The 15,627-nt window shown below is 35.0% G+C and overlaps 1 protein-coding gene across 12 annotated transcripts in view; it reads left to right on the forward strand.

Annotated features, from left to right (window-relative positions):
- WDPCP (WD repeat containing planar cell polarity effector) overlaps nucleotides 1–15,627 on the forward strand; it is a 720,444-nt gene that overhangs the window by 248,892 nt on the left and 455,925 nt on the right. For 3 of the 12 annotated variants that reach the window (XR_008522114.1, XM_054547451.2, XM_063713393.1), the window contains exon 1: nucleotides 418–552. The exons of the other annotated variants lie outside the window; for them this stretch is intronic. Coding sequence is in view for 2 of the 3 variants with exons in the window: in XM_054547451.2 (XP_054403426.1) it covers nucleotides 478–552 (75 nt within the window). In the remaining variant the exon portion in view is untranslated. Of the gene's footprint in view, nucleotides 1–417; nucleotides 553–15,627 lie in introns of those variants that run through there. 12 annotated transcript variants of the gene reach the window in all.

Raw genomic sequence — 15,627 nt, forward strand, 5'->3', positions numbered from 1 at the left:
GGAGGACGACGACAAGCGGATGGTTTGGGCTCAGGAGGAAAGGACCTGCCTGATGGCGCCCGGCAATTGGCGGGAGAGATAGCTTGTGTAACTCTAGGGAGGGGAGAATGACCCCTTAGCGACATCACCCCCACGCGCGTGACTGAGACCGCATCCTCCCGTGAGGGTAAACGTGGGAGGTAAAGAGACCTTCCGCTGCGTAAAGCTGGATCGACCCGGAAACAAAATCTTTTAAAAAACGATTGACACTCGGAGGGGCGGGGGAATTGATAAGTTGGGACGACCGGACAGCTTCTCAGGTTGCTAAGCGACGAGGCGGGAGCGCACGCACACCCTGGCTGCTTTGTGGCACCTGAGGAAACTGTGGCGGCGGCGTCGTCGTCGTCCTGGAGACCCAGGAGACCAAGCGAGCGTGTCGCTCCCTTTCCGGTCCAAGGACCTAGTCCAGGAACCTTCTGCCTGGGGTAGTGTCTGGTGATGAGGCGAGAGTTTTGCCGGGACGCCTACTCCAAAGCGGCCGGGAGTCGCGCTTCTTCCCCACTCCCGAGACTGGTGAGCCCTGGCCCGAGGGCAAGGGGTTTTCTTTTAACCTTAGAGTCCGGAATGCGGTGGTGCGCCGTCCCGCTTTGCTTTTATCCACTGGGCGGATGCCTGCAAGCTCGTCGGTCCCTTTTCTGAGCGGAGTATGAGGGGCGTGGGAATCCAACTATTCTGGAGGGGGTGGTGCCCTGGAGTAGGTGCACACCCGACCCCAAATGGAGCTCTTCCAGAGTTATATCAAAAATATTTATTGAGCATTTACTTTGTAGGAGGTGAGCCTCTCCCTTCCAGGAGGTCACAGTATACGGATCTAATTTGCTCTAAGCCCTCCGTGAATGTTGAGTTTTGTCCATTCTCTTTTGGAAGAAACAGGATGCGCCTTAAACCATCTTGAGTCTTACAGTTATGCCAAACCGGCATTTCTGAGGAAAGACTGGCAACTGAAGGGGAGACACGGTTGTTTAGTCAGTCAGTCTCAGCTGGTAAAACAACTTAAGAGGTTCTCTTTAAAATTAATGCTGCCAAGAGAATTGCTGTGCTTTTCGAAAGCTTGTTTCTTGTGGATGTTAAAAGGAAGATATGATGCTCGGGAGTAGCATACACGGCATATACGTAATGAAAATGAATAAAACATCTGTATTAGATAACATTGTTAGAACTTCCGTTTTTTCTCTGTCACTGATAAATGAATGCCAAGTAATATCTTTCAGTTTTTCTCTGTTTCAGTTTGGAGGATTTGCTATTTTTGGAAAGAAACGTAATGCTTTACTTTTAGCATTTATTAATATCATACCTGAATGACTCTCCTTGCGTCTCTTTATTCATTTGGCTCTCAGACAACACACTTTCCTGGTTTTCCTCTTTTGTTACTGGTTCTCAGTTCTGCGGAGTTTCTAAATTTTCTTTAAGTTGTGATCTCTTAACATTGGGGTTCCTGTATTCTCTGTCTATACTAAATCCCTCAGTGAGCTAATTCATAAGTTGCATCACTTTAAATGCTACTTTTATGTCAAAAACTCTCAAATTTATGTGTCTAGTCCTGAATTAGTAGGTGTGCATTATTCTCAAACCTAGGTTCTCTGAGTTTTACTTTTTACTCTGAGCAGTTACGAAAAATTTCTCCCATTATCCTCCTAAATGAATTCTTCTACTAGCTGCTAACAGAAAGATTTTTCCATGTTGTTGTCCTTAAAAATCTCATGATTTTACCTAATGTAAATGACGAGTTAATGGGTGCAGTACACCAACATGGCATGTATACGTGCATATGTAACAAACTTGCACATTGTGCACATGTACCCTAGAACTTAAAGTATAACAAAACAATCTCATGATTTTTGTCCTTGATTTACAGTGAATTTTACAAGGGAGACTTTTTATAACCAGAATTCTCACTGCAGTCCTATAGCAGGACAGGACATTCCCATACTCCAAGAAGGCCACAAACATGTAAGCCCCCCTATTCCCATCCAGTCCAGATATACAGAATTGAAGTCACCTGTGTGGTAGTTCATGGGCCTTGTTCTGGTTATCGCTAGTTGCCCTTGTAAATCAGGTTAAGGAGCAAATTAGCACTGATTATAAGTTACTTTTCTCAGGTAATATAATACACTGCAAGAGAAGATGTTTGGTAAGGTGGGTATATCAGCACATTTCCAATTATACAAATAAGATTGTCTGTGTTCTCTTCCTTTTGAACCGTCTTTGGTAATAGCTAATGTCAAGTAGCACAATATGTCATTGCACTTTCATTGTGAGTTTGAATCTCCAGGTGGTTTGTGAATGTGTTGCAGACATTCATTTTTTGTTAAGGCAACAAGCAGAGCATTAAACTGTTATGCTATATTTGGAGATATGCTTAACATTTTTTTTGCCCAGCCTCACATTATTTAGTAAGGTAATATTTAATGCAAATTGTAGAAAATGTTTGAAATACCATTCTAACAACATCCAGCAAAGATATTAAAGGAGCATTAAGTTTCAAATCCCTGAAATAGAATGTTGGCTCTTGATACCCAAGGCACTTTGGAACTCACAAGATCTTATGCTTTTTTATAGTATACAATTATTTAACTTCAACTAGGCGTGCTGGCTCACACTTGTAATCTCAGCACTTTGAGAGGCTAAGGCCGGAGGACTGCTTGAGTCCAAGAGTTTGAGACCAGCCTGGACAATATACTGAGACCTTGTCTCTACAAAAAATTTTTAAAAAATTAGCTGAGTATGGTGTTGTGCACCTGTAGTCCCAGCTCCTCAAGAGGCTGAGGTGGGAGGTTTGCTTGAGCTCAAGAAGCAGAGGTTGCACTGGCATCACTGCACCCCAGCCTGGGCGACAAAGTGAGATCCTGTCTCAAAAAAAACAACAAAAAAAAGAAAATTATTTAACCTCATATTAATTTTATCTCTAGCATATATAAAATTGTTATAGATCTAGTTAAAACTCATTCATCTTAATGTTTTCTTTAATGAAGTTCTATTACACTTTTAAGCTATTTTATAACAATTTTGTTATAATCTGGTTCCTTTTTGTTGAAAGTAACAATGTAATATTTAGAGAGTACTATAATGTAAAAAGATGCCTTTACATTGTTGTCGGTCTAAGTAGCTACATTTTTAGAAATATGTACTTTACCATAGGATCATGTAATTAGTAACAGCCATGTTAGATAATGGAGTGTGATTGAAAATACGATTATTTATAAAGCAAGATTAAGACTTGTGAAATAAATCGGAGACCAAATTATTACAAATATTTCTTAAAGGAAAGATTGCAGAGCTAAATAGTTGACCTTAGCTGAAAAAAAAACTTTGGCTTTTTACCCTTTTTAAAATTTAAGTGTAATGCTAGGTATCTTGGAAATTATTTGGTTGGCTTAAGTGACATGCAGGTCATTTTTGAAAGTATTCTCAAGTAATTTCTAAAATGAATATGTAGTATTTTAAAAATAATTATTACATTCACTTCAGTGAATCTTAAACATAATAATTCCAAATTTAGTTATGGCAAAAATAAAAGTGCTTGTAATTTAATTTAAAACTGTAGTCTCAATGAGAACCACTTTATTACTATGTCTTATAATTTTATACATACACAATTTGTACACATTTTAAACTATATAACATTTGACTAGAATTTTCAGGAATGGTGAAATACAGGATATTTTAATGGGATAAAAGTTTTAATCATGATCATTTGTAGTCAAGTTGCTTTGCGTGGTCAAGTGGTAGAATTGAGTGGAATAATTTGCTAGGACCTCCTCGTTTAACTTTAGTTAAACAAGATAAAACATTATTCATCAGGATTCTGTTTGATAATTACATGTTTCCAGAAATATGAGCTACCTAACCTTGAGTTTTTTTCAAGTGAAAGGAGCAGAATTTATTGGTCTTAACTTTACTACCTAGCTGTGTGACCTTGAAGAAATTTCCTGGTCTCTATAAGCCTTCATTTATTAATAAAATAAGGCTAATAACACAGAGTGATCATTATATTTGGAAACATAATGTAGCAATTCCATTCCTTTACATACCCATTTAAATCAAGAGATGTACAAGATGTTCATAAGCACTGTTTCTAAGAGCACAGCTGTAGAAATTACCCATATGGCCATCAATAGGAAAATGTAAAAATATATTGAGAATGAATAGAACATAGCTACACACCAACATGGATTCATTGAAATCCATTGGATTGATTGAAAATGAATTCATTTTCATTGGATTCATTGAAAATGAATATAGCTACACACCAACATGGATGAGCATCAAAAATACAATGTTGATTGAAAAAAGCAAACCATATAATAATATATACATTATGATTTAATTTTTATAAAAATTAAAAATTTGCAACAGATACTGTTGTTCAGGATTTCATACACATCTGGTAAAACCATAAATAAGAGCAGAGGAATGATTAATTCAGAATTCAGGATAGTGGTTGCTTGGGGAGGAGAGTAGGAGATGGGGTACTGGGGTCTTCAAAATATTAGTAATCTACTTCTTTTTAAGCTGTGTTAGTAAGTGGGTATTTATTCATTCATTTATTTATTTTGAGGCCATCTCACTCTGTTTCCCAGGCTGGAGTGCAGTGGTATGATCATATCACTGTAGCCTCGAATTCCTGGGCTCAAGTGATCCTCCTGCCTTGGCCACCCAAAGTGCTGGTATTATAGGCATGAACCACTGCACATAGCCTGGTTTTATTTTTTGTTTTAGTTTAAGATATACATATACCTCTGACCACTCTTTTTTTTTTCTTATTCTTCTTTGAGATGTGGTCTCGCTAGGTTGCTGAGGCTGGTCTAGAACACCTGGGCTTGAATGATCCTCCTGCCTCAGCCTCCCAGGTAGCTGGGACTACAGGCACTGACCACTCATATGTATCCTATTTTATATGAAACATGGTGACTTAGAACTTTATCTTTTATTATTGAACAACAAATTTGAGAGAGAATACAGTCACTCATGACAATTGTACCCTAAAATAACTATTTCCATTTTTCAAAATTTCTTTCTTTTTTTTTTTTTTGAAACGGAGTCTTGCTCTGTCACCAGGCTGGAGTGCAGTGGCGTGATCTTGGCTCACTGCAAGCTTCACTTCCTGGGTTCAAGCAATTCTTCTGCCTCAGCCTCCTAAGTAGCTGGGACTACAGGCAGGCGCCACCACACCCAACTAATTTTTGTATTTTTAGTGGAGATGGGTTTTCACCATGTTGGTCAGATGATCTCGATCTCTTGACTTTGTGATCCGCCCGCCTGGCCTCCCAAAGTGCTTGGATTACAGGCATGAGCCACCGCGCCCTGCCAGGTTTTCAAAATTTCAAGGTTAAATTTAAATGACGTCTTGCTATTTGTCTTCAATTTGTCACATTTGTTCTCTGTTCTCTCTTCTTTTCTTCCTTCTTTTTGATGAATTGAAATTTTTTACAATTCCATTTTATCTCCTTTGTTGGCTTATTGATAGTAACTTTATTTTAGTGACTGTTGTAGGGTTTATAGCATTCATCCTTTTTATCATAGTGTATTTTCAAGTGATATTATACCATTTCATGTATAAAAACCTGCCAATGATTTACTTCCATTTCTCCCTTTCTGACCACTTTACTTTTACATGTTATGAGCCCCATACAACATCATTGTTATTTTTGCTTAGTCAATTATTTTTAAAAGAGATTTAAATAATGAGAAAATATCTTAAATATTCATCAATATGGTTACTATTTTCAGTCCTTTAATTTCTTTTTATAGATCTGTATTTCTAATATAGTATGATTTTTCTTCTGTCTAATGTTCCTTTTTAAAAATGTTTCTTGTAGTTAGGATTGGCTACTGAAAAATTCTCTCAGCTTTTGTATGTGTGGAAAAATATTTGTTTGAAAGATATTTTCACCGGATATAGAGTTCTAGATTGATAGTTTTTTCTTTCAGTACTTTGAAGATCTTGATCCACTGTTTTTTTTATTTGCCTTGTTTCTGATTAAAAATCTGCCATCATCTTTATCTTTCTGTATTTGTACTTAAGTGTCTTTTTCTCTGGCTGCTTTTAACATTTTTCTGTTTATTACTGGTTTTGAGTAATTTCATTATGATGTGCCTTGCAAGTGTAGTCTTTTTCATGTTTCTTGTGCTTGGGGTTCATGGAGCTTCTTGGATCCATAGGTTTATAGTTTTCAATGAATTTGGGGAAATTTTGACCTTGTTTCTTGAAATACTTTTTTTCTGTCTGCCCTTCGATTCTTGCACTGTTTTGGGGATGACAGTTATATGTATTGTGAGCTGACTGAAGTTGTCTCATGACTCATTGGTGCTCTGTTTATTTTTAAAATTATCTTTTCTTTCTAGGTTTCATTTTGTAAAGTTTCTGTTGCTAGGTTTTCAAGGACACCAGTTTTTTATTTTGCAATGTCTAATATGCTATTCATTCTATCCAGTATATTTTTCATTTCACATATTGTTTTTATGTGTAGAAGTTGGATTTGGGTCTTTTAAAAAATATCTTTCATGTCTACTACATTTGTTTAACATGTAGAATACAGTTATAATCATTGTTTTAATATTCTAGTCTCCGGGTTATAACATGTCTGCCAGTCCTGGGTTGGTTTTAATTAATTTTTATTTCTATTATGGGCCATATTTTTATGCTTCTTTAGAAGTCTGGTAATTTTTTTTTATTAAATGTCAGATTGAGAATATTACATTTCTTTTTTTTTTTTTAAGGTAGGGTTTTGCTCTATTGCCCAGGCTAGAGCGAGTGGCCAGTGCAGCCTCAACCTCCTAGGCTCAAGCAATCCTCCATCCTCAGCTCCCAAATAGCTGGGACTACAGGTGTGCACCACCATGCCTGGCTAATTTCTTGTAGTTTTTTGCAGATACAGAGTTTTGCCATGTTTCCAAGGCTGGTCTCGAACTCCAGGACTCAAACGATCCACCCGTCTCAGCCTCCCAAAGTGCTGGGATTACAGGCCTGAGCCACCATGCCCAGCCTGAATGAGTTTATCTTTCTATAAATAACTTTGAGCTTTATTCTGTGTTGCAATTAAATTATTTGAAATTAATTTAATTCTTTCAAAACTTGCTTTTAAGATTTATTAAATATTAGTCAGGATCTGAGTATTACTCAGCTACTAGGGCTAATAATTTCCTACTCCTGAGCCAAGACTTTTGTGCGTACTCTACCCAATGACTGTGAATCACAAAGTTTTTCTGTCGGGCTGGTGAGAACAGGCACTATTCCCAGCCTGATATGAGTGCCAAGCACTGTTATCTGTAATCATTTCTAGTTGCTCTTTCTCCAGCCTCATGGTTTTATCGTATAAATGTGCTGTCAGTACTCAGCTGAATTCTCAAGGGGAACCCTCTGAAATTCTCTGGAGTTCTCTCTGTATGATTCTCCCTCTCCAGGGAGCTAACTACCTTGTCTTCTCCAGTTTTTCAGTTCTGTCTCCTCAACTCAAGTTTGCCGGGCTACTCCTGGTTTCCCCTTCCTTGCGCTGTACATTCTCTCACACAAAGACAAATATGTCTTATGGAACTAAGCTCTAACACAGCTTTGTATGCCTTCTATGTTGGTTTTTAGTTCCTACTTTTTGGTGAAGAGAAGTGCTCTCTCTTACAAGCTCAGCTATTTTTTTTTAGTCTTTTATTTTGAAATAATTTCAAATTTACTAAAGAGTTGTAAGAATAGTAAAAAGAACTTCTAAGGCCCCCTCAGTTAGATTTACCTTTTAAACATGTTGTCACATTTGCTTTATCACATGTTCCCACCACACTATCCCCTTGATTTTTTCTGAATCATTCGAGAGTAAGTTGCAGACAATGTGTCCTTTTATATTCCTATATTCTTCAGTGAATATATTCCAAGAACAAGGGCATTCTTTTGCTTAACCACTATACAGTTAAGAAACTTAACATTGATGTGTACGAGTATCTAATATACTCTCCTGTTGACACGCTGCCAGTTTTCTCAGTAATGTCCCATAATGTTTTTCCCCTCATACAGGATTTTGCATTTAATTTAGATGTCGTATCTCTTTAATCTCCTGTAATCTGGAACAGTTTATCGGCCCTCTTTGTCTTTCATGACATTGACATTTCTGAAGAGTATAGGCTAGTTTTTTGGAGACCGTCCCTCAATTTGGGTTTGTTTGATGTTTTTTTGTGGTTAAATTCAGGCTTGCATTTTTGGGAGGAAGATTACATAGGTGATGTTGTGGCCGTATCAGGGCATTAAATCAGTATGTCTTATTATTTATGATGTTGATTTTAATCATTTGGTAAGATATTCACCAGATTTCTTTACTATAAAATTACCATTTCTTCCCCTTGTAATTAATAATCGGTGGGGACATACGTTGAGACTACATTAATATCCTGTTTCTCACCAAACTTTTACTCATAGTTTTAGCACTTATTGATGATTTTTGCCTGAATCAATTATTACTGTGGTTGTAAAATGATTTTCAAAGTCTGTCATTTTTTCACCACTTAGTAAATGGCATGCTACTGTAAGTTTGAGTTTTTCCTTTTCATCTGCCTTTGTTTGCTGCTCCTATATATAACAAATACTACAGACTGAGTGATTTATAAAGAATAGAAGTTTATTTGGCTCATAGTTCTGGAGGCTTGGAAGTCCAAGAGTGTGGCATTGGCTTCTGGTGAGGGTCATCTCATGGCAGAAGTCACCACATGGCAAGCAAGTGTGAGAGACAGAGAGAGGAAGGGGGCTGAACATATCAGGAGCCCGCTCCCACAATAATTAACCCATTCTCCTGATAGCAACATTAACCAGTTTATGAGGACAGAACCCTCATGACCTAATTACCTCTTAAAGTCCCCACCTTTTAATACTATTACAATAGCATCAAATTTCAACATGAGATTTGGTGTAGACATCCAAACTAGCATTATCTATCTTGTCTGTCTGTCTGTCTGTCTATCTGTGTATCTACCTACCTGCCTACCTACCTGTCTAATCTATCTACTCCGTTTGGATTCATGACTTCTCATTTTATTCAGTGGATTGCATCAGTACTAAAGGCTTTGTTTTTCTTTAAGTGATTGTTGATGATTTTTTCTTTTTCTTTTTCTTTTTTTTGAGATGGAGTCTAGCTCTGTTGCCCAGGCTGGAGTGCAGTGGAGTGATGTTGACTCACCGCAACCTCTTTCTCCTGGGTTCAAGTGATTCTCCTGCCTCAGCCTCCTGAGTAGCTGGGATTACAGGTGTGTGCCACCATACCCAGCTATGTTTTGTACTTTTAGTAGAGATAGGGTTTCACCATGTTGGCCAGGCTGGTCTCGAACTCCTGATCTCCAGTGATCCACCCACCTTGGCCTCCCAAAGTGCTGGGATTACAGGCATGAACCACTGCACCCAACCAGTTGATGACTTTTTTCTAATTTGGCATGACTTAATAAGAGGAAATGAGCTAAACATCAAGACAGATGATCTTTGATTTAGCATCTTTTATTTAACACTTATTTACCAGCCTCCAGACTGTGTGAGGTGCCCATTCCTAGTCCACTCAGGTTTATGTGTGGGGCACAGTTGGAGAAGAATTATGTTTAGAGCACACATGATCTTCTATTTAGCACTTTTAGTGAAAAGTGATATAAGATGCCCTTTCAATTATTTTCTGGAGAACATAAGGAACAGAGACCACCTCAGATGCTTTGTCATAGGATGCTATAGTGTAAGGATATGCATGATAATAAGAAGAGATAAATCTTGGCCACTTAGGAAGACCTCAGGGGAACCCAGGGAAAGCCAAACTGTGAGATTCCAATCCTATTCTCTCCTCTCCTAAATAGGAACAAATAGGGCCATTATATGAGCCTCATTAAGAATAAGTGAATCTCATGGAGAATAGAATCGATAGGCCATTCTAGAATCTCAAAAAGTTATGGGTTCTGTGTTACCTGTCCTAGCTTCAGCAGTCCACAGATCTTAATTCTAGTGTTTTATCAATAACCTAACTTAACTTTTAAAATCTTTGTGCTTTTCTTCTTGCTCTTAATTGTCTGGGTGTCCATAGTTCCTTAGAGAGACAGAGGTAGATTGGCCTGGGAGTTCATCGCTGCTGTTGTTTTGGCAGAGCTTCCCCTCCTAAGTTTCCCGTTTTACTTACCAACCTCCAGGCTATGTCAGGTGCCTATTCCCAGTCCACTCAGGTGAGGGCACAATTGGAGAGGAATCATGATGTTTAGAACACATATTTCTTTTCATGGAATATCTTGTGGCTCCCCTTGTGGTAGGGTTGGTGGAAAGTGCAGTTTTCATAAGTTGCTACTATAGATATAATTGGCAATATGGATTTGCATCCTGTTCTTCATCCTAAAGACAGAGTCCTACTCAGAGCTGTACTCTGCCTGTAGGTAATATAAGCTAAGTGGTTTACTTTTTGAGTTATTTTAGGGATACTAATATGGTGAGATTTATTTAAATTAATTTTAAATAATGATAATGCTGAAAATTGGTATAAAACTGGGACAAGAATTTCCAGTAATTTGATACCTTGTATTATTCACTAAAATTGTTATGAAACCATGACTGTTAATTGAGTCTGCCTTATTAATTTGGCCTGATTAAGAGATATAAATATAACACAGTGTATTTTTTTAACTTTTCTGTCATTACCGCATCATTTAGTATTTCCTTAAAAGAGCTATTCAGTATTTCTGTGAACATCTGTGTAGATTGTTTGCAGTTAACATTTTCCAGAAGCCAAAACTAGACTTCCCACAATGTATAATTTACCTTTGAAGATTTCCTGTGTTGGGTATCACTTGTTCATGTGTTCTTATTATTTAATATGAATGAAATATTAATAACTAATTGTTTAAAGTGCAGTATTTAATTCCATGTATAATTAAAAAATTTAAATACATTAACATTTCACAACATAGTCTATGATTGGGATTAGGACTATTTGTGTTTGCTGTTCAAATATTCAGTATAATATTTGATATTTGGATAAACTGCTATTTTTCATATCAAGTATATTTGTTTAAAATTTTAGAGGGGATATACCAGGGAGCTTGGAAAATTTGTATTTGACATAAAATTATTTGATTATTTTCAGATATTAAAAATGTAGAACAGTTTTTGGCAATCTCACAGGCTTACATGACTATTAGATTTTGCAGGTTTGCATCCTTTAATGATATGTTACTTTTGCTGTCTACATAAAATATTTAATTTCTGGGTCATGCTTGAAATGGGATAAAGGAATGGAAAAATGAGATGAGATGCCTTTTTACTTCTTTTCTAGAGAACCTATAGCTGCTTCATTTCCGTTCAGCAAACTCTCCCAAACAATAAACTTTATTTAGAGGAAACATATCTTTAATTTAAGGTACAATACTTTCCATGTACATTGTGTGAATTGTTAAGGGTGTTGACAGTTAAAAAGCTGTCTGACTGAACCAATTATTTACAACAAGCCCAGGCCAGCCAGAACTACTTTGGGAAGGGATATAGACTTACTAATATAAGGCAAGATTACCTAGAGACATGAAGTCTGGGTTTTGGCTTCAGGAAATATCACTTTGGAAATTACACTTTAGGTCAGATTTAATATAAAAAGTTGAAATATGCATCTAAAATGAATTACATTACCATATTGACTAGAACTTCTTGATTGCAAAGGGATTTTTAAAAAGCATTTTTATTACTGTTATTTGAAATTACATTCAGAATGTTTGAAACTGCATTGTGGAACTACCTTATAGTGAAGACTTCAAAAGAACATGGTCTTTTCTGGCTATGAAAATCTGATTTTATTATTAAGTTGCCTATGAGAAACCTATTAATGATGGATATTTATATATCATTTATGATATAATTGGAAATACATATTTGGTCTCTGCCCCTGGTTCCTGGCAGACAACAACCCAAACCCTTGGAATCTCTAAAGTGATAAGTGTTTTTTGTATGCTAGTGAGATGACTGGTAGCTGGAGGGTCCTGGATAGCCTCAGGATTTGGGGGCTGGTTGCCAGAGGAGCCAACTTTGTGATTAGAGGGTTGGCTCTTTCAGCTGAACCCCACAACCTCTAGAAGCTGAAGGTTGGATAGATTCTCCCCATGACTATTGATCTAATCAATCATGCCTACATAAAGAAACCTCCATAAAACCCCAAAAGGACAGGGTTCAGAGAGCTTCTGGATAGTTGAACAGCTGGTGGTGCCTGCAGAGTGGCATGCCCAAAGAGGACATGGCACTCTGTGCCCCTTCCCACATGCCTTGCCTTATGCATTTCTTCCATCTGGCTGTTCATCTGTATCCTTTGTAGTAACTTTTTTTTTTTTTTTTTTTTTTTAATTATGGATAAGTATAAGTAAAGTGTTTCTCTGAGTTCTGGGAGCCACGCTAGCAAATTAATTGAACCCAAAAAGGGGTTTGTGGGAACCCTGATATATAGCCAGTTGGTCAGATGCACAGGTCACAACATGGGGTTTGTGATTGGCATCAGAAGTCGGGGGTGGGGGACAGTCTTGTGGGACTGAGTCCTTACCTGTGAGATCCGATGCTATCTCTAGGTAGATAATGTCAGAACTAACTTAAATTATAGGACAACGCATTTGGTATCTGCTAGAGAATTGCTTGTAGTGTGCAGAGAAACGCACATACATCTGGTATGAGAAATGTGTTGAGTGGTGTGTGAGGGTAGGAAAAACACTTTGGTTTGTCCTGTCTCTATACTGTGTCTAATTGAAAAGATAAAATTACTTAACTGTATGCCTGTAAAAAGGAAATAAACTCTTGATGCCAAATTATGAATTGTGCTCTTATTGTATTAAAATAGTTTACAACTAGATGAAGAGTTAAAATGCCAGAGTTAGTCTAGGGTTCATGTTATTTACTGGATTCCTATTCTAAATAATATAAATTATCTCCCATTTAAATATTGGCACAGTTATTTTCTATATTGTCTATTATATACGTACGCACACACACGTGTTTGTATATACTGAATGCTGTATACTTTATATGTGTCTCTATATTGTATAGTAAATAAGACATTTTTAGTAGTATACAGTATACTGTATAGTAAATAAGATATATTTAGTAGTATACAGTATATATACTGTATAGTAAATATCTTTAGTAGTATACCGTATCTATACTGTAGTAAATAAGATATCTTTAGTTATACAGTATATATACTACATATATACAATATATATACAATATATACCATATATACTGTGTATATATATGTACATACTATATATATATACATGTACTATATATGTGTATATAATATGTATTATATATAGAGAGATATGCTATCTGTAGTAGAGAACAATATATTTCTAGACTATTTCTATTATGTAATATAGAGAAATAATCATTGTATTGATCCCAAGTCTGTTTTGTTATAGTAGTTGTCCCCTAGGCAGCCCTCCTTTGCCATGTTTTTCAAGGTTATACAGTATATATACTATATATATGCAATATATACCATATATACTGTGTCTATATACTATATATATGCAATATATACCATATATACTGTGTCTATATACTATATATATGCAATATATACCATATATACTGTGTCTATATACTATATATATGCAATATATACCATATATACTGTGTCTATATACTATATATATGCAATATATACCATATATACTGTGTCTATATACTATATATATGCAATATATACCATATATACTGTGTCTATATACTATATATATGCAATATATACCATATATACTGTGTCTATATACTATATATATGCAATATATACCATATATAGTGTCTATATACTATATATATGCAATATATACCATATATAGTGTCTATATACTATATATATGCAATATATACCATATATACTGTGTCTATATACTATATATATGCAATATATACCATATATACTGTGTCTATATACTATATATATGCAATATATACCATATATACTGTGTCTATATACTATATATATGCAATATATACCATATATACTGTGTCTATATACTATATATATGCAATATATACCATATATACTGTGTCTATATACTATATATATGCAATATATACCATATATAGTGTCTATATACTATATATATGCAATATATACCATATATAGTGTCTATATACTATATATATGCAATATATACCATATATACTGTGTCTATATACTATATATATGCAATATATACCATATATACTGTGTCTATATACTATATATATGCAATATATACCATATATACTGTGTCTATATACTATATATATGCAATATATACCATATATACTGTGTCTATATACTATATATATGCAATATATACCATATATACTGTGTCTATATACTATATATATGCAATATATACCATATATACTGTGTCTATATACTATATATATGCAATATATACCATATATACTGTGTCTATATACTATATATATGCAATATATACCATATATACTGTGTCTATATACTATATATATGCAATATATACCATATATACTGTGTCTATATACTATATATATGCAATATATACCATATATACTGTGTCTATATACTATATATATGCAATATATACCATATATACTGTGTCTATATACTATATATATGCAATATATACCATATATACTGTGTCTATATACTATATATATGCAATATATACCATATATACTGTGTCTATATACTATATATATGCAATATATACCATATATACTGTGTCTATATACTATATATATGCAATATATACCATATATACTGTCTATATACTATATATATGCAATATATACCATATATACTGTGTCTATATACTATATATATGCAATATATACCATATATACTGTGTCTATATACTATATATACAATATATACCATATATACTGTGTCTATATACTATATATACAATATATACCATATATACTGTGTATATATATGTACATACTATATATATACCCATACTATATATGTGTATATAATATGTATTATATATAGAGAGACATACTATCTATAGTAGAGAACAATTCATTTCTAGACTATTTCTATTATGTAATATAGAGAAATAATCATTGTATTGATCCCAAGTCTGTTTTGTTATAGTAGTTGTCCCCTAGGCAGCCCTCCTTTGCCATGTTTTTCAAGGTTGCATTACAGAATTATTGATGACAGTTATGTATGGTGTCTTTCTATTTTAACCCTCTACCAAGCAGACCATTTTTAAAGGATAAGGTTAAAAAGTGAATATGATCATGATTCTCAAAAAAATATAAAATGATAATTTGTCAAAGATTATATTTAACTCAATAATGATATTATTGCCAGTTGAAGTACCACATATTGAATGCAAAACTGGCAAAACTGATGAATATCCACTGAGCAACAATCAGTTCCATTTTACAGGACATAATTTGCATTTCTATGGACAGGAATTATTTGTATTATTATCAGTTTTCTACAACTTTTCTCTCTACAGAGTTGTAGCATGGCCTAGTCAGTGACAGACAAATGGACAAGCTAGCCAAAACGCTCACTGAGTTTCAGTCTTTTACATTTTTTTCTTATTGTTCGATACTGGTACCCCTGGTACTTCATATTAGCTTGATTTTAGTAGCTTCAGTAGAGT

Source organism: Pongo abelii, chromosome 12, assembly GCF_028885655.2.
Source record: "Pongo abelii isolate AG06213 chromosome 12, NHGRI_mPonAbe1-v2.0_pri, whole genome shotgun sequence".
Taxonomy (NCBI): Eukaryota; Metazoa; Chordata; class Mammalia; order Primates; family Hominidae; genus Pongo; species Pongo abelii.